This window comes from Lemur catta, chromosome 21 (genome assembly GCF_020740605.2).
Source record: "Lemur catta isolate mLemCat1 chromosome 21, mLemCat1.pri, whole genome shotgun sequence".
Classification (NCBI taxonomy): Eukaryota; Metazoa; Chordata; class Mammalia; order Primates; family Lemuridae; genus Lemur; species Lemur catta.
In genome coordinates this window covers 32083078-32104040 of record NC_059148.1, presented here as the reverse complement: position 1 = coordinate 32104040, position 20963 = coordinate 32083078, and the positions used below count along the sequence as shown (strand labels likewise).

The following is a 20963-nucleotide window of genomic DNA, read 5'->3' as shown; positions in this document are numbered from 1 at the left end:
TGGGCGGGGGTGGGGAACCTGCCGCCTCAAGGCCACACTGGAAACAAACTCTCTTCTAGGCGAGCGAAGGCTGTGCGAGCCATTGCTGGATAGCGCAGGCCCTACATTTTAAAGAAACAAACCCCTTTTTTCTGTCTCAAGAGACTGTTTCTCTTTCCTGGAGTCCTTCAGTTCCCATCTCGTTGCAATCAGAAAGTTTCCGTGTCAGTTGTGCTTGGGGAAGGCAAGCCCTCGGGCAACGCACTGTGGATTCTGGCACCGTATCACTCGGTGCAGTTTCTTAGACTTTATGAGTTCATTTTGTTCAGATATCATTAAAATATGATTTGGTCAAGGCACTGAGACCTAAGTATAGGGAAAAGTGCTTTCTCAGAACTATTTCCAGCTCACCTAACCACTCACAGATACCTGTTTTCCACATTACTTGTGAGTGTTCACCCGGGGAGACTGAAAACTCCTGCCCCTCCGCCTTCCCGTGTGCCGACAGCACTCAGTACACGTGTGTCAAACGAACTTGAGTGAACGCAGACTGCGGTCAGCCAGGTAACGCCAGGAATTCACATTACTTAAAAACAAAATTCTTCCCCAGCGAACTCTCCATTTTAACCTCACCCTGCCGCTGAGAGGCTGTGTGAAGAGATGGTGAAGCCAGTGGCTGAATCCAGGATTCATCTCTTGCTAGCTGAGGGGTCTTGCCTCAGTTTCCCCATTTGCAAAATGGGGGAAACAATGGTACCTACCTCACAGGATTGTTGCAGGATCAAATAATGCTAACACATGTGAAGCTCTGAGAAGAGTTCCGGCACAAAGCAAGCTCACAGCAGACTGTTCGTACTACGACCGATCTACAGAATTAAATCGAGAATCTGCTCAGATCCTCCATCACGGCCAGTGGGACAGGATTCCCTGGGAAGTGGCAGATTAGAGGTGCAGATGGAACTGTCACCCTTCACGTGAATTGTAGGACCATCTGTGTCACTTTTGAAAATGCTCTCAAATTCCTTTGGGAACTAGCCCACCCAACCCATGTGTATTCTGAACCAAAAGAACAATTGTTTGAAAATCTGAGGGGAGGCAGGGACGTGATCAGATATTTGTACTCCCATGGTCAGAGCAACATCATTCTTTGTAGCCAGAAGTTGGAAATAACCCAAATGGCCATTGAAAGGTGAGTGGATAAACAAAACATGGTCTATACACAGTGGAATGTTCAGTCTTTTTAAAAAGGAAAGACGTAACCCCAGTTACTTGGGAGGCTGAGGCAGGAGGATCACTTAAGCCCAGGAGTTGGAGGCTGCAGTGAGCTGTGCACTTTAGCCTGGGCTACAGTGAAACCCTGTCTCTAAAAAAATAAGTAAAAAAAGGAAGGAAATTCTGACATATGATATTGTCTTAGTCCATTTGTGTTGTTTTAACAAGATCTCACAAACTGGGTTATTTATAAACAGTAGAACTTTACTTCTCACAGTTCTGGCAGCTGGAAGTCCAAGATCAGTGTGCCGGCTGGGAGAGGCCCCTTCCTGCTTCCAATAAGGCACCTGGTTACTGCGGCCCTCCAGAGGGGAGGACCGTCCCCACAGGGAGGGGGCTTGGGAAGACAAGAGGGTGGACCCTAAAGCTTCTTTTATGAGGGCATCAATCCATTCACAAGGGTGGTCCCTGTGATTTAATCACATCCCCAAAGGGCCCACCTCTTAATACCCCCAGAATGGGGGTTAAATGTTAACATGAATTTTGGAGGGGATACCACATTCAAGCCATAGAAGATACCATGCTAAGTGAAATAGTCATAAAAGAACAAATACTGTAATGATTCCATTCATTTGAGGCACCTAGCGTCAAATTTACAAAGCCAAAGTAGAATGGAGGTTAGGAGGGGAGGGGAAAGGAGCAGTTAGTGTTTGATGGGGACAGAGTTTCAGTTTGGGACGATGAAAGGTCCTAGAAATGGGTAATGGTGATGGCTGTACCACCTGTGAATGTGCTTAACGCCTCAGAACTATACACTTAAAAGTGGTTAAAACAGTGAATTTTTTTAAAGCCTGTCAGATTTAGCAGTGAGGGGTTGCACGCCAACTTCAGTGACACTAATGTTAATAAGTTCTGATAACCCACTACCGTCAGACCAGCCTAAAATGGTAAATTTTGTGTCATATGTATTTTACCACAATAAAAAAGTAAAAACAAAATCTGGCCATGCATTTCTTCCAAAGCAACAGCAATTGTTCTGAGAAATTGAAACCAGCACTGAAGAAGCCACATTACAGTTTATTGTGATCCTAATTCAGTCCAAGGTGACAAGTGATATCATCTCTACCGTAGTTTAAGTCTCTAGGGCAGCACCATCTGCAGTCAGCTGCTGCCTTTTCAAAACACAAGATTCTGACATTAAGAGATCTCTGTTTCTCCATCCGTTATTTTAGGGCATCTTGAATCACGTGATTTAGTGTCAGCTAAAGTCCTGATGGGGTTGGTTCTGTTCTCTCTGGGCAGGTGAGGCTCCCCCAGGCCCCGTCCACGGTGCATCGCATGTTCTCCCGCGCCATCCTCACTTCCCCAGAGAGGCCAGGTAGGCGTACCAGAACAGAGCCACCAGGTTGGCAAAAAGCACCCGGAACTGCCGGAGAGAACAGTCAGGCTGTGGTAAGTGGGAGGCTGTGACCACAGTTATCAGGCATCAGTCACCCAGGACAGAGCTCACCTGTTGAACCACCCACCCACTGCCGTACCGCCGCGCCTGTAGTTTGCACACAGCGTCACGCTGGTGCCGGCACAGGGGGTGAGGGAGACAAACGGTCCCCTCCTGACAACGTTTGCAGGGCGACAGGAAAACAGCAACTCGGTCATCACGAAAGCAAATCACGGGCCCCTTCCTCCTTCACTGCACACCTCGGCTCCTGGCTCACGTGGTGGCCGCCCCCTCTGTGGGGAGCGTGGCTGACACTGCCCCCCCACCCTTGACCCCCACTCACCAGGGTCCCTCTTCCCTGCTTTGATGAGGTGACAGAGCTGCTCCCGCCTGAAACCACCTTTGGCCAGGTGCCAAGCCTCCCTGGCATGTGGCTCCGTGGAAGGGCCAGTCCCGCCCACCTGGTCGACCACTGTGTCCCCAGGCTCTAGAGCAGCAGGGCAGAGTGGGTGCCCAGGGGACATTTGTGGAATAAACTCCACTGCCCCTTAAGCACCTGCAACCACCTAAAAACGGAAGCTCTAACCACAGCCTCGCACTTTGTCCCTGGGCTACCTGGAGGCCCCTTCCTGCCTCTCCACTTTTCCATCCTAGGGCCCTCCAGGCTGTGGGACACACTGTCTTCCATCTTTATTTCCTCCTCGAAATTCCCTGGAGTGCTCGGCCCGCAGCTGCAGGTTCCTTACCCGGCGTTCCTCTGCTGCCTCCCTGGGAAACCTCTCCCTCCCCAGCGCTGAGCACAGCTGGACGAGCCACAGGCACACGAGGGTCTTCAGCCCTGCCGGCCCCTCTGCCCAGTCAGCTTGCTCCCGGCCTCCACGGGGCCAAACTGACCCCTTCTTTACCCCCCAGGACAGCGTGAGCGGCACGTGTGGGCGGTGTGTGTGTGCGTGCGTATCTGTGTGGTTTCTATGTCTAACGGACGTGCGGTGTGTGTACGTGTGGTGTGTGTCGTGTACTGTGTGTGGTGCAGGCCCACGGCATCATCGGGGGCGCCCCGAGGCACTGAGCCTAGCTAGGCCTGCCGGCTGGGGGTGACCCTGGCTGCACAAAGCAGCACCTTGGGCCCCAGCCCTGACTGTGACTCGCTCCCCCAAGGCCGCCTGCAGCCTCCCGGAGGGGCCTTCCAGAACCTGCCCCCTCAGGGCCACCCCCACCCCCAGCTGCCCCCTACCCCTGCCCTGCCCCCCACTCCCCCCCACCCCCCACTCCCCCAGGGGTCGGCCACTCTGCCCACCCCCCAGGTGCCCCCCCACCCCCACCAGACATGGCTGCACATGCGTTGACCTCCGGCCACTGGACAACCCGAGCCGAGGAGGAAGCGGGAGGCGGCGGGACCAGCCGGGAGGCCGCCGTGCGCAGTGGAAACGGCGGCGGGACAGGGGGCGTGGCGGGGCGGGGCGGCCTCACCTGCAGCGGGATGTAGTTGATGTTGATGAACTGCATGGGCGTCCAGACCCTCCAGTTCGTCCTCAGCGCCGGCCAGAAGTGCGCACGCACCGCGGCCACCGCGGCCTGCCCCTGCGGGAAGGCGGGGTCAGCCCCGCGGATGCCACGAAGGGCAGCACCCAGGGACCCAGCAGCGCGCCCTGCACACCTGCTGTGACGCCCAGCCCCAAAGCTGATGCATTCCCAACCGAACCCTTCAGGAGTTTCTCTGAAAATGGGCCCCAAACAAACTGACTGTAAATGTCATCTAGAAAAATAAATGGACAGGTCATCTGGGAAAATAAGGAGGGAAGGCCTACTTTACTAGGAATTTAAGAAAATACTACAAAATTATGCTAATTAAAATAGTCTGGTAGCAACAGCCCCAAAACCCCCAAAACCAAAAAAAAAAAAAAAATACAATGAAAATGAAATCAGCAAAAGGGCAAAGAGTCCGGATAACGGCCTCCACACATGGGCATGGAAATATGACAAAGTCATCGTTCCAGAATACTGGGGCTGTTCAATAAATGGTAACGAGACATTGTGTGATACCAGTGGAGAAGATCAAGACATCTCCCACTGTAAACAGAAATTAAACCATAAGGAAATGCAGGACGGTACAGGAGAATATTTCTATTTGGGTGTAGCAATAAGCACAAAATAAATCATAAGATAAAAGAAGCAAGTACGGGACATGCCGTACTGTAAGGAAGTACACCAAGGAAAAGAATGTCACATTTGAATATTTGAGCTTTTAAAACTTCTGTATGGAGAAAAACACTATAAATAGCTTCATTTATGTAAACTGTGAATTTTAACTTTATATGAAGTTAAAAGACAAAAACACCTAAAAAATGGAGAAAATACTTGCAACTTGTATTTGGCAAAGGATATCCTTAACATGTAAATATACAAATCAGTAAAAAAAAAAAAAAAGAAAACCCAAACACTAATAGAAAATAAGCAAAATTCAGCAGGCGCAGTGGCTCACGCCTGTAATCCTAGCAGTTTGGGAAGCTGAGCTGGGAGGATCACCTGAGGCCGGGAGCCCGAGACCAGCCTGAGCAACATAGCGAGACGGTCTCTGCAAATATTGAATAATCCAAAATATTAGCCTGGTGAAGTGGCTCACGCCTGTCGTCCCAGCTACTAGGGAGACTGAGGCGGGAGGATCCCTTGGGCCCAGGAGTTGGAGGCTGCAGGGATGACACCACTGCACTCCAGCCTGGGCGACAGAGCCCTCATCTCCTAAAAAAAAAAGGCAGAAAAGAAAGCCGATGCTAAATGAAGAGCTGTGGTAAGTGCAGCGGCAGAGACCAACCTGCAGAAAGTTCATGATGAGGAAGAACAGCAGCAGGAAGGCCGGGGCCACGAGGAGGCGTTCCAGGAGGAGCCTCTTGACTCCCGCCAAGGGAACCTCCGGAGGGATCCAGTGCTCCAGGAAGAGGTAGAAGTAGTGACTCAGTGGCCCTGTGAAGAAGAAGCTGAGGCCCCGCGGTGGGTGTGAGCCGGCTGTGGTTCTCTGGCCGGGCCCTTCCCTGGTCCAGCTTCATCCCCTGACCCCTGTCTCCCTGACACCCCTGAGTTCTGACCACACAGGTGTACATGGGCCTTCTAGAAAATATGTTTTCTCTGAGTCTGCTTCGGGCTTCTTTCTGGTCTCTAGTAGACCAAAGTCGTTCCTGGCCTGGATCCTTTGCTCCCAAGAGCTTTCTCCCCATCTGCACGTGGTGGTCGGTGCCCTCTAACCCCGTGTGGACAGGCCCTTCCTGGTGGTCCTGGCTAACACACACCCCTGTGCTGCGTCTCTTTCTTCCAGGCCCTGGTCGGTTTTCCGCAGAGCATTGTCAGGATCTCAGTCGCTTGGTTAGATAGCGCCCTCTTCCCCCCAGGAGGGAGACCCCACAGGCACGGCGGGTCTGTCTGTCCACGGCTGAGTCTGCAGTGCCCAGAACAGGGCCTGGCTCTGAGAAGGTGCCCAGTAATAAACAGATGGACACGACCCTGGTTTTAGAGCTTTTTATCAAACTCTGGGGCAACTGGCAAGGGTAGGACCTGGTGTTGCACACGGACCTGTCTGCACTGCTACTGTTAATTCCACAGTGTACCTGGGAGAGAATGCGGCCCAGCCACTATGTCTCCTGGCACAACAGACCTGCAGCTCCTTAAAATTCAGCAGTAAAAGAGGGTTTGAGACCAGGAGTCTCTCGACTTCTACGCTGAAAGTCTTTAAACAAGTGGTTCTCAGTTGGGTTTTTGCAATTCAGAAAGTGGTTCAGAAACTGGACATTTTTTACAATACCTAAGTATTTTTGTGGATGTTTACGCTATGAAAATAACAATAGAAGCCAGGTGTTGTGCCTCATGCCTATAATCCTATAGTAACTGGGTGTGGTGGCTCACACCTGCAGTCTCAGCTACTAGGGAGGCTGAGCAGGTGGATCCCTTGAGCCAGGAAGTTCAAGGCTGCAGTGAGCTATGATGATGCCCCTGTACTGCAGCCTGGGCAACAGAGCAAGACCCTGTCTCCGAAAAAAAAAAGAAAGAAAAGAAAAAGAAAATATCAATAGAAACCAGCCATGTTTGAGTCAGTTTTCCTCTTTTAGAGCCCAACCTAGGGTGCTTCCAGGGTCTTGGAGTCTTGAGATCCGACTTCAGGTTTTAGTGAGTTACCTGCCATTAGGTCGACCTCTCAGCCCAAATAAGATGGCCACTCCCACCCATGCCTTTAAAAATAAAACTACAAAACTATACCCATGTGTCTACATACCACACAAACTCTATAAACTATTCTTATTTTTGCCCCATGATGATTACTTCAATGCTTAATTCCAAAAACGTCGCTTTCATGCCCCAGCTTGGCTGTCCTCGGTCGGCTCCAGGGTAAGCCAGCCCTGCCCGGCACTCACCCATAAACCGCATATCTGAGGGGCCCACTGACATCTAGACTGGTAGAGTTTTCTTTTTTCCGAGACTTCTTCTCAATCATCTGGGTGAGGACGTTCCCAAGTGCTGACAAAACGCCACTGTGGACAGACAGAATCAGAAAACAGGAGCAAGCAGTGTGAGGGTGTCCCTTTACTGCAGGTGAACTGGCAGGGCTGTTCGGATATGCTGCAGATGGGTGGGATGAGTCCGTAATAAAGCAGGTGCAGCGTGAAGCCCCTACAGCACCAGGTGCGGACAGCAGAACTCACACGCACACACGTTAAGTGCAAGCAGATTTTCAGTTGGTGGGCTGCACCGGTGTCAACATCCTGGTTGTGATGTCATACTAGTTTTGCCACATGTTACCATTTGGGGAATTAGAAAGGTATGGTCATCGAAGGGCAACCAGAGTGAACCTTATGATAACACTTGTGTATTTTCGCTGTGCTGGTGAATACATGAACCCGTGTATGTGATAAAACCGCACGGAACTAAATATGCACGAGCACAAGAAAAACTGGGCAAAGTTTGAATGTGACCTGTGAACTGTGCTGGGGTCAATGTCCAGCTGTGCTGGGCACGGTGATACTGCGCTGTTTACAGAAACTGGACACGGTGGACAAGGGATCTCTCTGGATCACGTCCTACAAGCGCATATGAACCTACAATTATCACAGTGAAAATTTCAACAAAAAGGTGGAGTCAGGCCAAGTCTCTTCCTCCCAGACTTGGTCCGTAGCTGCTTTCTGAGGCGCTCGCTGAGCCATGAGACCCTAAGTTCCTAGTGCGGGGCCTGGAGCCACCTTGCTGTGACCCTGTCCCCTCGCAGGCCGCCGGCTTCCCGCAGACAGACGCCTTCCCGCTCCCGCGGCCCTGACCGCCGTGTCTGCCACGTGTTCGCCCGCTTCTCGTCTAGTTCCGGGCTACGAGGCCGGCTCCGTGAGCCGCGGCCGCGGAAGGCGGGACTCACGGGGGGCGGACGGGCGAAAGCTCGGAAGCAGGAAGCGGGCGCGGCCCGCGGGCAAGTCCGCCCTCCGCATCAGAGGGCGGCTCGCCGCAGGCCGGGCCCGCAGGTCTCGGGTCGTGTCGAGACCGCCCAAAACGTGCTTCCCAGCACCGCGGTTTCTGCTTAATGTAAGGCCAGGGCAGCCTCGAAACGCGGCACGCTGCCCCGGCCGCGCCCGCCCACCTGGTGGCCGCCTTGGTGAGCACCGGGTACCGCCGCAGGAGGAGCAGGTACTGGGCGAGCGCCCGCCGCGGGAGCGCCCCGAACCCGGCCTCGGCGCGCAGCTTGGACACCGCCGGCGCCATCGCCTCCCCTGCGCCGCGCCGCCCGGGCAGCGACCCCACCTCCGGCCGGCCCGGCGCGGGGCGCGGGGCGGGGACGGCCTGACATTTCCGGTCCCGCCGCGGCCCGCAGCGCCGTCGGGCCCCAACCGCGCGCTGCACTGGCGCGCACTTCTCCCCGGTCCCTGCCGCGCACTTCTCCCCGGCCCCTGCCGCGCCTCCTCGCGCGCCGGGGCCGATTGGAGCGCCGTGGGCGGGGTCGCCTCCTGATTGGACGGCGGGAGTCCCGGCTGTCGCGAGAGCGGGCGCGAGCGCGCCAAATTTCTCCCGGGAAGCCGCGGAAGCCGGCAGCGCGATGGCTCTGAGGAGCGGCGGGCGGGGGCGCGCGGAGCCGGGCGCGGACGGCGAGGCGAGCCGGTGAGACCACGCTCCGGGGCGGGACGGGGCGCCACGGCTCCGGCCGCCGGGTCCCTGCCCTCGCCCGGGTTACCTCAGCTCGCGCGGCCGCTGCCGCTCACCCTGCTGAGGGCGTCGCTGGGGACCGGCCGCGCGGGCGCGGGGCTCCCCACGGGGACGGCGGTGGCGGTGGCGGTGGCGTGCGGGGGGCTGTGTCCGGCGTGTGGCTCCGCGCCCCGGGTGGGAGTGACTCGCCCGAGCCGGTCCCCGCGGCGGGCGACGTGAGGCGGCTGTCCTGGGAGGTGGCCCCGCGGGGCTGTCGTGGGAGTTGGGGGCGGCCGGGGTGTGGCGACAAGCCGCCTAGGAACGGCCGTGACCTTGCGCTCGTGGGGTCCGGCCTTCCTGCCCGGGCCGAGGCGGCGCTTTCCGGCCGGGGTTCCTCACGCGGGGACTGATGCACACGTTTGGCTTACAGTGTTTTTAAAACATTTTTTAACCGGTCTTGTATTGGATATTTAGCTTGTTTAGATGGCTTTCAGTTTTCCCTCTTTGAAACAAACCTGTGACGAATTTGTCACGTCAAAGAATAAAAAAACATTTCCCGTACATCATTTTTCCTGGCATGAATTTTTAGAAGTGAGATTTCAGAGTGAAACGACACGGAGATAGTCTAGAGCCGCTGTCGCCCTGCAGGGAGTCCCGCGGTTCGCCCCGAGCTGCTGTAAGGAAGCGCCCGGGGCCGGGGGTCCGTACAGAGAAGTTTCTCGGCGGCTGCGGGATTGCGGGACTCGGGTCTCCCCTGCGGGGCCTGCTGACAGCTTTGCGGAGCGGCCCTTTGTTTGCAGGGACGTTGGTTCTTCCCTTACGTTTCTGAGCAGCGGAAAATGCACTCGGCGCAGGAAATAAATTGGCCTTCTGGCCGAAAATAGAAAGGCTTTAGAATCTCAGAACTGTGGTTTAGAGAAAAAAACTACATTAAAAAAAAAAAAAAAAAACAGTTGGCATGCCAGTAAAAGGATTGCTCTGTTTTGAAATCAGATAAAGTAAATTATTCTGGACCATCCACATGGGCTCACACCTGTGGAGCCAAAGCTTGTGAACAACGTGGGGAGAATCTGAGCTCCGGAATCAGAACGGGTTTGGATGGTTCTGGTGGTGAGAAGTTTCCATCAGATGCTTAATTTAAGGTTGAGGGTAAAATCTGTATGAAGAGTTAGTATGAGATTCTAACCAGAGAAAGGCTTGGGAAGTTTGATTGGCAGATGTGTCGGTGCTGTAGAGCTGAGCCCTCAGTTTCCCCAGTGAGTGGAGGTAGTTCCTCTCATGGCCACTTCTGTCCATATTTGGTTGTACTGACATCTAGACTCAGGCACCCCAGAAAGACACGTTGTCGTAAAGGCAGAGTTTATTTTGCTGCACCAGATGTTTTTTTTCTTTGAAGTTTATTTCAGTAGATTTCAAGTGTACCAGTTGGATTCCATTATACATAGAGTATAGCAGGTGTTTCTTCTTTTCTTGTTTTTTGAGACGGAGTCTCTGTCACCTGGGCTAGAGTGCCATGGCATCAGCCTAGCTCACAGCAAACTCAAACTCCTGGGTTCAAGCAATTCTCCTGTCTCAGCCTCCCAAGTAGCTGGGACTGCAGGCACGTGCCACCAGGCCCGGCTAATTTTTTCTATTTTTAGTAGAGATGGGGTCTCGCTCCTGCTCAGGCTGGTCTCAAACTCCTGACCTCAAGCAATCCTCCCACCTCGGCCTCCCGGCGTGCTAGGATTACAGGTGTGAGCCACTGTGCCGGCCTTAGCAGGTGTTTCTATAACCCCAGTGGCTCATGATGCAATTGGTAAATAGAGGAATGATGTTAGCAAAATGTGATGTGGTTGTATCAGTGCATTTGGAGTTTTTCCTAGGCAAGGGGAATCAGAATAGAGGAGTAGAATTGCCTTCTTTTGTAGGAAAGAACAAAGCTCTTAGCTGGAATGTTGCACAGATTTTTCTTTGAACATGGGTTTTCATTTCTCTGGGATTAATGCCCAGGAGCGCGGTGCTGAGGTTTGTGTGTTTTTAGCATCCCACGAGGTAGCGGCATTCAGCCGTGATTGCTCTTTTGGTTAGTGTTCTGGTTACACAGTCAAACAGGTTTGAGGAGCCTGCTCCAGTCATGCTTTTCCCATAAATCCTTTTATTTTAATGAGCCTTTTGTCCAAACTCAAGGTTTTTCAGAAATGCATATATTGTGTCATATCCGAAACACTTTATTAAAGGTTAAGGGTTTCCGGAATAGGTGGAGTCACAAACGGTAAAGACTGAGTTTCCTCCTCCTTTCTCAAGTGACGATGGCCCCTCTTCCTCCGTCTCCGCGCTCAAGCGCCTGGAACGGAGTCAGTGGACGGACAAGATGGATTTGCGGTTTGGCTTTGAGCGGCTAAAGGAGCCTGGTGAGAAGACCGGCTGGCTCATCAACATGCACCCCGTAAGCACCAGCGCTGTCCCCGGTCTCCCCCCTCAGGAGGGCAGCTGCACCCCTTCCCGTCAGAGCATGGTCCTTGTCTGAAGAGTAGGGGATGTGGGGGACCCTGCCGTTCGGGTGATGCAGGCGGGAGGTGTGACCGTTCCCAGCTCCCCTCCTCTCCTGGCTAACGTCATGGAGGGGCCGCCTGGCAGCCGTCAGAACAGAACTTTCCAGGCTCATGAGGGAGAAATGCAGAGAAATCCCCACTGGGGGGCTGCTGGAGATGAGGCCAGCAGTGTCCATGCAGAGGTGGAGTCGAGAGCTAGATGATTCTGTTTTTCAAGTGCTCAGTTTCTCAGAGGGGAAGGGAAAGGGATTTACACTGTGCGGAGGATAATCTTCTGCCCATGTTTACGGACTCTCTTGTAGACTGAGATCTTAGATGAAGATAAACGCCTAGTCAGTGCGGTGGATTACTACTTTATTCAGGACGATGGGAGCAGATTCAAGGTAAGCCCCTGGCCCCAGGAGGCGTGGCTGGGTGTTCATTTGGCTCTGTGACTGGGGCAGTGGGAGGCTTCTGACGCACAGCGGGGAGCCGCGTCAGGCACGACCTAAGGTGCCCGAGAGAACTTTCAGGGAGACTCTGAAAGGCAAGTGGTGTTGTGTGTCAGATTCTTGCCCTGAGATATGGCAGATCCAAATTTCCTATCATGCCGTCTCTCTTAAGAGCTCCAGGGTCAAGGATGCATTGGAGGCTGGGCGCGGTGGCTCACGCCTGTAATCCTAGCTCTGGGAGGCCGAGGCGGGTGGATCGCTCGAGGTCAGGAGTTCGAGACCAGCCTGAGCAAGAGTGAGACCCCGTCTCTACTAAAAATAGAAAGAAATTATCTGGCCAACTAAAAAAATATATAAACAAAAAAATTAGCCGGGCATGGTGGCTCATGCCTGTAGTCCCAGCTACTCGGGAGGCTGAGGCAGTAGGATCGCTTAAGCCCAGGAGTCTGAGGTTGCTGTGAGCTAGGCTGATGCCACGGCACTCACTCTAGCCCGGGCAACAAAGTGAGACTCTGTCTCAAAAAAAAAAAAAAAAAAGGATGCATTGGATGTAGGCTGCAAATGGGTTGTAACAGCAAACAGTCTGTCTTCACTTTTCTCTCCCTTTTTCCTTGCCCATTGCTCCTGGATGGGTTGGTGACTGTTGCAGGTGGCCCTGCCCTATAAGCCGTATTTCTACATTGCAACCAGGAAGGTAAGTCTGTGTTTCAGAGTCCGCTCAGATGACCTGTGGTGGGCCTCAGAACTGGGCAATGGGCGGGGGAGGAAATACCTTTTACCAACGGAAAGTCTTTTCATTCTGGTCCTGATTTAGGGTTGTGAGCGAGAAGTTTCATCTTTTCTTTCCAAGAAGTTTCAGGGTAAAATTGCAAAAGTAGAGACTGTCCCCAAAGAGGATCTGGACTTGGTGAGTATCACCCAGACCTTCCAAGGGTAAATGAGGCCACTGTCCACATTGTCTGTGGCAGGTGAGACTGGAAGAGGTAGAAGGTTAGGTTATCCATTGGGTGGTGGGGTATGGCAAAGTAGGGGCCAGGCGCAGTGGCTCATGCCTGTAATCCCAGCATTTTGGTAGGCTGAGGCAGGAGGATTGCTTGAGGCCAGGAGTTCAAGACCAGCCTGGGCAATATAGGGAGACCCTGTCACTACAAAAAAATTTTTTAAAAGTAGCTGGATGTGGGATCACGCGTATATAGTCCCTCCTACTCACGAGGCTGAGGCAGGAGGATCACTTGAGCCCAGGAGTTCGAGGCTTCAGTGAACTATGATGATACCACTGCACTCTAGCCCGGGCAACAGAGTGAGAGCCTGTCTCTTAAAAAAAAAAAAAAAAGATGACATTAGTTAGTGCCACATTCAGAGTTGGACAGGGTGCTTTGGAGTCAGTGACTCTTTGGGTATGTTTACCTTTGAGACTTTATTTACCCTCTTGTTTTCTCTCACCAACAAAGTCCTGTCTCTCTTGAACTCATGAGTGTGATCTCTTTTACTTCGTTAGCCAAATCACTTAGTGGGTTTGAAGCGAAATTACATCAAGCTATCCTTCCACACGGTGGAGGATCTCGTCAAAGTGAGGAAGGAGATTTCCCCTGCTGTAAAGAAGAACCGGGAGCAGGACCGTGCCAGCGATGCGTACACAGCTATGCTTTCCAGGTGAACTTCATTCTCCAGAGGGAGTGGCCACTGGTCCAGAGTGACACGACGGGTAGGAGGCAGGAAAATCAGCAATGAAGGACCTTGATGATGGCTCCACGTGATGTGGAAACGCTTGAGCAATATCCTCTGACTAAGTAGACAGTGGCCTCCCAGGTTGTATTTCATTTTGTATTTTAGCTCTCCTTTTCTTATGTAGGGGGTGAGTTTGTGGCTATAAAATTGAGTTGCTGTAACAATAAAGACATTTTAGGGGGAGAAAGATCTCTCATCCCACCCCCAACATAGTCCATCTACAAATTTTTATTAAGTGCCAAGGTTCATAAAGCACGTCTTCTCCAGAGAACCTTGGGTGTTAGTAAAGAAATTTAAATATAGAACAACAAACACTGTTCATCAAATGTTTAAGTGTCAACAGTAGTAGGAAGCAAGGTAAAAGATTAAAGTTTGGATGACTTCAGAAGAGCTAATCTCATCCTCTGGCGAAAGATCAGTTGGGACCCTGAGCATTTCTGCCATCCTGACCTTCCCCAGCAATGCTGTAAATTACTTTTCAGAATGTTGGAAGGCATAATCAGAGACTGAGTCTTCAGAGGCCTGAGCCATATCTGAGACTTGTCTTTTTTTCCCCTGAACAGTCTATTCAGTATTTGAGCTTAGTGGGCTGAGAGTGGCCACAAGGATGGGCCACGTCTGTGGACACCGCGGAGACCCACGCATAGGCTGCGTGCAGTGGGGGCCCAAGTAACAGAGAGGACCTGGCGGGGCAGCCACCCCAGGTGCCATCGTCACTGGCACCACTGAGGGTTGTTTTGTTTTTTCTCTTAATTGGGCTGTAACTTCCATCATATTAAGTGCACACATCTTAAGTGTATGTTGAATTTTCTCATGTCTGTGGCCTGTTGCTCGGGGAATTGATCATCAAAGGCCATTCGTTAGGGAATGGCTGCCTTGGTCGTCGATAGACACCACCTTGGTTTTCCTTTTGTGTTTACCCTGTGAGCTCTGGTCTTCACCTCTCCAGCCCCCGGCAGAGGTAGTTGAGTTAGCCACTCTCTTTGTCTCCCAGTGTTCTGCAAGGGGGCAATGTAATCACCGATGAAGAAGAGACCTCTCGCAAGATAGCTGACCAGCTGGACAACATTGTGGACATGCGCGAGTACGACGTCCCCTACCACATCCGCCTCTCCATTGACCTGAAGATCCACGTGGTGAGTGTGACAGGGCCAGGTGACTGCTCATGCGAAGTTCCCAACAGTCAGGAAGTGACACTTACGGATAAGTCCACAGAGAAATAGGCTTCCCTGGACGTAGAGCTCTAATTAACACACTGCACATTCTGCAGGCTCATTGGTACAATGTCAGGCACCGAGGAAGTGCTTTGCCCGTGGAAATCACCCGCCGAGACGACCTTGTTGAACGACCTGTGAGTGCCGTTTGCGTTTCCTTTGTCCTGAAATTCCACCTTTCTGGAGAGAGCACATTCAGTGCTGAAAGGTGGATTCCACTCAAAAATTTGTTTGTTTCTTTTTCCTCAAATGTTTTCTTAAAAGAATTATGGAACTAAAATTATTTTCATGTGTTTCTGACCTGAGAGCATCATTTCATTTAGCATTGTACGTTACCACGTGGCATCAGTGCTAGAGCTAAGCTGGATTTGGAGGTTTGGGGAAAAGCTGTCACTTCCATTTTCCAAGTTGGTAGTGAAGTCACATGGTGGGAAATGGATTTGTAACTGGAAGGCCTTGGTTCAAGCATGGCTTTGTGACTTAGGAAAGTCCTTGTTCGGTTTTCTCATTTCCAAAATGAAGATGTCAGCACTGAACCACAGTCACCTGTCAGGGCTGTTGTGAAGGTCGGAATGAGATGAGGCGTGTTAAAGAGCTTTGAGACCACAGTGTTCTGTCAGCTCAGGCTTGTCCTGTGGTCTGCGCTGCGGCCGTCTCTCAGGTGTTCTGTTCACGCCCACAGTGAACTCCCCTCCTGACCCAGGGCAGTCGGTCTCCAGGTACCTGCCCTGGCTCTTCTGGCGTCTCTCCACTCTCGCTGTTGCCATCGGAGGTGCAGCAGGCTGGCAGGGGGTCCCCGGAGTTCGGCTTTATGCTGGTTTGTCCTTCCAGGACCCTGTGGTTTTGGCATTTGACATTGAGACAACCAAACTGCCTCTCAAGTTTCCTGACGCCGAGACAGACCAGATTATGATGATTTCCTACATGATCGACGGCCAGGTGAGCAGTGACCTCGGGGAGGCGACCTCCTGCCACAGGGACCTTGTCTGGTCCCCAAGCGAGAGCAGCGTCTGCCCATGGCAGTGTTTGCTGAGTGAGTGAGGAGTGAGGAGAGCCCAGGAACGGAGGCAGGTGCTGCTCTGGCATCCTGCTGTGCTCCCTCCTTCCTAACGAGATCTAGATGCCAGTGTCCCTTCCTGGGCACCGGACGGTGCCTGCACGTCGCTGCAGAGATCCCTGTAGCACGAGTCTCCTGGCAGAGTCTCTGGGCCGTGTTGGGAGGCTGTGTGTGTCCCAGCTTGGCTGTCTCTGACTCGTGTTAATTGCTAATCACCTTCACCAGGGCTACCTCATCACCAACAGGGAGATCGTTTCAGAAGATATTGAAGATTTTGAGTTTACCCCCAAGCCGGAATATGAAGGGCCTTTTTGTGTCTTCAATGAGCCCGATGAGGTAAAGAGCATCGCTTGGGGCATTGCTGGATGTTCTGGGCTGAAACGGGAGGAAGAGGCGTGTGGGTCCCTTCAAGGCCTTGGGCTCCCGTTGGATCAGAACCGCAGCGCGGTGAGCTCTGTTCTTGGGGTGAGAGCCTGTCCTGGTGGAGACAGGAGGGTGGGGGAGTGAGGGCGGACAGCAGGCTGCTTCTGACCTTGGAGAGCAGCAGCTTAGGAACCGCCTGGCGACGAGAGCGCACCCCCGATGCTGTGACTCGCTGGGCTCAGGTCCATCTGATCCGAAGGTGGTTTGAGCACGTCCAGGAGACCAAGCCCACCGTCATGGTCACCTACAACGGGGACTTTTTTGACTGGTGAGTGTGACGTCTTTGTGAGTAACTAGAAGGTGGGAGGGAAGGGGTGTTTGGTGGTGCGAGTGGGCTTCTCCTTCCGACTGAGTGTGGGGATCCCAGGTGTGCCCTGGTGTGTCCGGGAATCATCCTCCCTGTGTCCGAGAGAGGAGAAGTAGAGGCTAACCTGTCCCTGGTGCTTGTCTGCTCCCTTCTGTGCCCAGGCCGTTTGTGGAGGCCAGGGCGGCAGTGTACGGCCTGAGCATGCAGCAGGAGATAGGCTTCCAGAAGGACAGCCAGGGAGAGTACAAGGCGCCCCAGTGCATCCACATGGACTGCCTCAGGTGGGTGTCCAGTGTACCTGCGCGCGACATTGTGGCCGCACACGTGACATCTGACGGCTTGAAGGCTCCCCTCTCATGCATGCTGCACGTCCACACGTCTCCCGCGGGAGGAGGGTGGGCTCCAAGCAGCAGTTCCGGGTCATCTGAGAACACAGCAGCTGTGGCTGTGTCTTTGATTGCTGGAGAATCGCTCATTTAGTCAGCAAGCGCATGCTGACCGTCAGCTTGCAGGGGGGCAGTCAGGGCAGAGAGGAGCACTCCAGCAGAGTGGGGTCCCCGTGGGGCACGGGCTGCAGAGGGACCTGGGCTCACCCAGGCAAGGCGTGGACGTGGCAGCCAGGCTGGTCTCACAGGGCAAGTGTGGATTCCAGACAGCAGCCAGGGCGTGGGAGGCAGCTTGAGGTGTGCAAGGTCGTGGTGTCCGGGGGCTCAGGCACGTCTGGGTGGGAGGAAGGATGTGGAGATGCCCAGACAGAAGACCGGAGGGGGCGGAGTCTCCACGGCCCTTCAGTGCCCGGTGAGAAGGTGGCTTCTTCTCGACCAGCACTGGGTGCCGCTGGAGCCTTTGAAACGGGACTGCGTTTCTGTTTAGCTCTGGCATCAGCACTTGGGGTGGGGGCAGGGGACTGGGCCAGTTCAGAGTGACAGAGTGACAGTCCTGGTACAAGGTGGGTGCAGGGCAAAGAGGTCCCTGGATCTGCTGATTTGCGGTAGGCAGGGACAGGGACACTGTTCTCAGGAGGGGGTGGGCACCTGGCATCTCTGCATCAGGGGAGGCTGGGAACCGGGCGGAGAGCAGGTTTCAGATGGAAGGTGGTTCTGCAGTCGTGCTAGCCGGGGAGCGCAGCCCACATGGGCGCCCTGGGAACTGTCATGACTCAGGCTGGGCTTGGGCTGTGGATTAGGAGTCACTGGCAGGCGGGTCTTGGTGAAAGCCGGGTGGCCGATGAACTCCTAGGACGTGAGGTAAAATGAGAGGACAGGGCTGTGGGGGTGGGCGGTCCTGGGGGGCCACGGGCGGTGGCCGTGAGCTCCATGCGGGGCCTCTTGCAGAAGCACTGGGCTTGGGTGTTGCTGTGCTGAGGGCCAGTGCCGGGGCAGGAGCAGAGAAGCGCGATGGTGTGTGGACCACGGCCCATGGGCGCAGGGAGAGGCTGTGCTCGTGGGTGTCGGCCCACCTGCCGCCTCACCTCTCTGGAACCGGAGGCCGAGTGCTTTGCTGAGGGGGGGCGGGGAGGCACAGCCCAGGGCCAGCTCTGACGTTTCCTTATGTTTTGTGGGTACACCTGTGAGATGACCTAGGTCCAGGTGAAGGGTTTTTGTGAAGGCTCTGCCCCATTGGGGTTTGGTGTGGGTTTCCCGGTACCTGTTAGGATCCTGCACTTTCTGTGTAGAGGCCAGTTTGCCAGTTCCTGGGTTCTTGGGCTTCGTGTTGACTCTTCCCTGCTTTCTGTTCTCGTTTCCTTCCCAGGTGGGTGAAGAGGGACAGTTACCTTCCCGTGGGCAGCCACAACCTCAAGGCAGCTGCCAAGGCCAAGCTGGGCTACGACCCTGTAGAGCTGGACCCTGAGGACATGTGCCGGATGGCCACGGAGCAGCCCCAGGCAAGTGAGCTGCGTCCGCTCTCCCATGCTGCTGCACGTCACGTGTGTGCCACGCAGAGGCCGGCCTGGGCCCGGGTGCTGCTTTCTGCCCCAGCCCTGCTCCGCCCACCAGGGCTGCACTTCCTGCAGGCTGGTGTATTTTGTCCTGTCTCCTGCCATGGACGTGTGGCAGCTGGTATGGCCCAGTGCCTCCCTGCGCTTTGCCCTCTGTGCCTCACGCGTCACCCGGGGCCACTGGTCTTGACGGCCTGCTCTGTGGTGTTCTCTCCTCAGACTCTGGCCACGTATTCCGTGTCGGACGCTGTCGCCACCTACTATCTGTACATGAAGTACGTCCACCCCTTCATCTTCGCTCTGTGCACCATCATCCCCATGGAGCCTGATGAGGTTGGTGTCTGCTGTCCCCAGCACACTCTGGCGTCACATCAGCACCCTCCTCTCCCCGGCCCCTGCCGTGTTCTGGCTACACCCCTGCCTAGCAGAGGCAGATGGGTCCAGGGAGGGCTGGTGTGATGCCACCGTGTCCTTCAGGGATCCAGCCCATGCGGGAATAGCTATGGGAGCGGGGTTTACAGCCGTTCGTCAGCAGGCTTCCTGTCCTTTCTCGTCTGAGGCAAGTTCAGGTGGCTTCCTCGTGGCTCTGGGACTGTGCCTGCGATCAGGGCTGTCGGCACAGGCTCCCAGAATCCTTGGTGTCTCCCACAGGTGCTGCGGAAGGGCTCGGGCACGCTGTGTGAGGCCCTGCTGATGGTCCAGGCCTTCCATGCCAACATCGTCTTCCCCAACAAGCAGGAGCAGGAGCTCAACAAGCTGACGGCCGACGGCCACGTGCTGGATGCAGAGACCTACGTGGGGGGCCACGTGGAGGCCCTGGAGTCTGGCGTCTTCCGCAGCGACATCCCCTGCCGGTTCCGGATGGTGTGCTGCCTTCCCGGGCCTCCCCACTCTCGTGCCGTGGTCGGGCCCAGAAGCCCCTCTGGGCTGCAATAAAGCCCCCTCTCCCCACCCTCTCCCACAGCCCCTCCCCCGGTCCAGCCCCTCCCCTGGGGTTTCTCTGGGGCAGCACCGCACAGTGTGCGGCAGAGGGAGCCTGCCAGTCCTTCTGGAGCTTTCTAGGCATGTCCCCCCATGGGGTGCACGGCAGGGCTCTGGGCACCTGCAGCCGCAGTGTCGCAGCCGGGGTAGGCTGGTGCGGGCGCGTCTCCCGACTGACTCGTGTCATCTCGTTGTCTGTGCCAGAACCCGGCTGCCTTTGACTTCCTGCTGCAGCGGGTGGAGAAGACCGTGCGCCACGCCGTCGAGGAGGAGGAGAAGGTGGCCATGGAGCAGGTCACCAACTTTCAGGAGGTAACGTCCTGGAGGCAGGAAGCGTAGCCCGTGTTCCTGCGCCTTCCTTCACAGACTGCCGCTCCCAGTAGCGCGTCTGGTACGCACCTGCCGCGTGTGGGTCTCTGGTGGCGCAGGGGGCGTGGTTGTGACGCATGGTGGATCTGGGGCGGGGGAGTTCCACGGAGCTGCGCTGGAAGTGCGGTGGTGGCCGCCCCAGACTCCTGCCCCGTTTCAAGCTGGCAAGGCTTTACTGTGTGGGCAGTGGGGCCACTGGAGACTTCCAGTTTTATTTTTGTTGTTAAGGAGACTTTAAAATGGTGACAGAGAGTAAATTCTAAAGTGACAATAGAACATAGTGACCGTGTGATCCAATCAAAGTGTGTTGTGACTGCAGAGGGAGATGCCACTGTCTGGTGGTCCCCGTTCCTTGGGACGTGGCACATGTCAGCTGTCAGGAATTGCTCAACACCACGGCATGTTCAGGGACTGGCAGTTTGGAGTTTTTAACAGTTCTGGTATCAGTGTCAAGAAACACCTTATAACAGATTCGCTAGACACAATTCAAACGAGAATGCGCTTTCTTTGCAAACTGTCAGTGCTAGTGTACTTCAGAGGACTCTCAGTGAGCCGCTCTGGGGAGAGCCTGGTGTGAATGACACACACAGGGGAAAGAACTTCTCAGAAGGAACAAAGAGTTGCTAAGAAACTGAGAGGGCAAGCAGAGTTCGGATGGAAGTGTTGTGGGTACAGGGACTCCAGGCCCCCGGTGAGCCCGGAGGTGGCTCTGTAGGCAACAGCCTGTCTCATGAGCTACATCCACAGCCTGGAAAGGGGAGCCCAGGGTCACCCTTGTGTTCCTGAGTCACCACTCAGCGGTCGCGTGCATGGCTGGGGGACGTCAACAGGGCTCAGCAACCTGAGGTGTGTCCAGGTGGGTCCCTGCCTTAGATACAGCCTTTCAGCTGCTCCCACCCTGTTCGCCTTCTGGGCCTGGCAGCATTTCAGGACGTGCTTAGGCGAACGAGGGTGGAGTGGGGCTCGTTCTGCTGAGTGGTTTGCCTCAAGTCCAGGTAGAAACTAAGCATTGCGTCTGCGGCATTTCTTATTCCGTGTGATAGGTGTTAATCTTTGTAACCATTTCTTCTTACAATCTTAGGTGTATTTTCTATTTTTTACTGCTTTGAAGGGTTTTAAGGATGTTTTTAAAAACTAAGGACAATTTTGTGTTCAAGTGATTTTCTAAAAAGACTTTACCAAATTTATTGTATTTTGTAAAAGT

At 54.3% G+C, this 20963-nt stretch overlaps 2 protein-coding genes across 6 annotated transcripts in view; one reads left to right on the top strand and one right to left on the bottom strand.

Moving 5' to 3' along the window:
* Positions 1–2248: 2248 nt before the first annotated feature.
* PXMP2 (peroxisomal membrane protein 2) lies at positions 2249–8393 on the bottom strand. Of its 2 annotated transcripts, XM_045534084.1 has the most exons (5): positions 8238–8393; positions 7030–7146; positions 5442–5604; positions 4100–4210; positions 2465–2617 (listed from the first exon to the last, which is right to left on the bottom strand). In XM_045534084.1, exons 1-5 carry the CDS (start codon positions 8357–8359, stop codon positions 2549–2551), a joined length of 582 nt encoding a protein of 193 aa, XP_045390040.1. In that variant the 5' UTR covers positions 8360–8393; the 3' UTR covers positions 2465–2548. The 2 variants fall into 2 exon arrangements, with proteins under 2 accessions (XP_045390039.1, XP_045390040.1); XM_045534083.1 differs by lacking the exons at positions 7030–7146; positions 8238–8393 and having other exon boundaries at positions 2249–2617; positions 5442–6519.
* Positions 8206–20963, top strand: part of POLE (DNA polymerase epsilon, catalytic subunit) — a 40031-nt gene continuing 27273 nt past the window's right edge. Inside the window, exons 1-16 of one of the 4 annotated variants that reach the window (XM_045534078.1) lie at positions 8206–8284; positions 11063–11204; positions 11613–11693; positions 12391–12435; positions 12556–12648; positions 13240–13394; positions 14464–14605; positions 14740–14820; positions 15515–15622; positions 15966–16076; positions 16346–16431; positions 16632–16751; positions 18223–18355; positions 18629–18742; positions 19061–19273; positions 19595–19702. In XM_045534078.1, the coding sequence (XP_045390034.1) occupies positions 11130–11204; positions 11613–11693; positions 12391–12435; positions 12556–12648; positions 13240–13394; positions 14464–14605; positions 14740–14820; positions 15515–15622; positions 15966–16076; positions 16346–16431; positions 16632–16751; positions 18223–18355; positions 18629–18742; positions 19061–19273; positions 19595–19702 (1665 nt within the window). In that variant the 5' untranslated portion in view covers positions 8206–8284; positions 11063–11129. The other 3 variants (XM_045534080.1, XM_045534076.1, XM_045534079.1) reach the window with 3 other exon arrangements.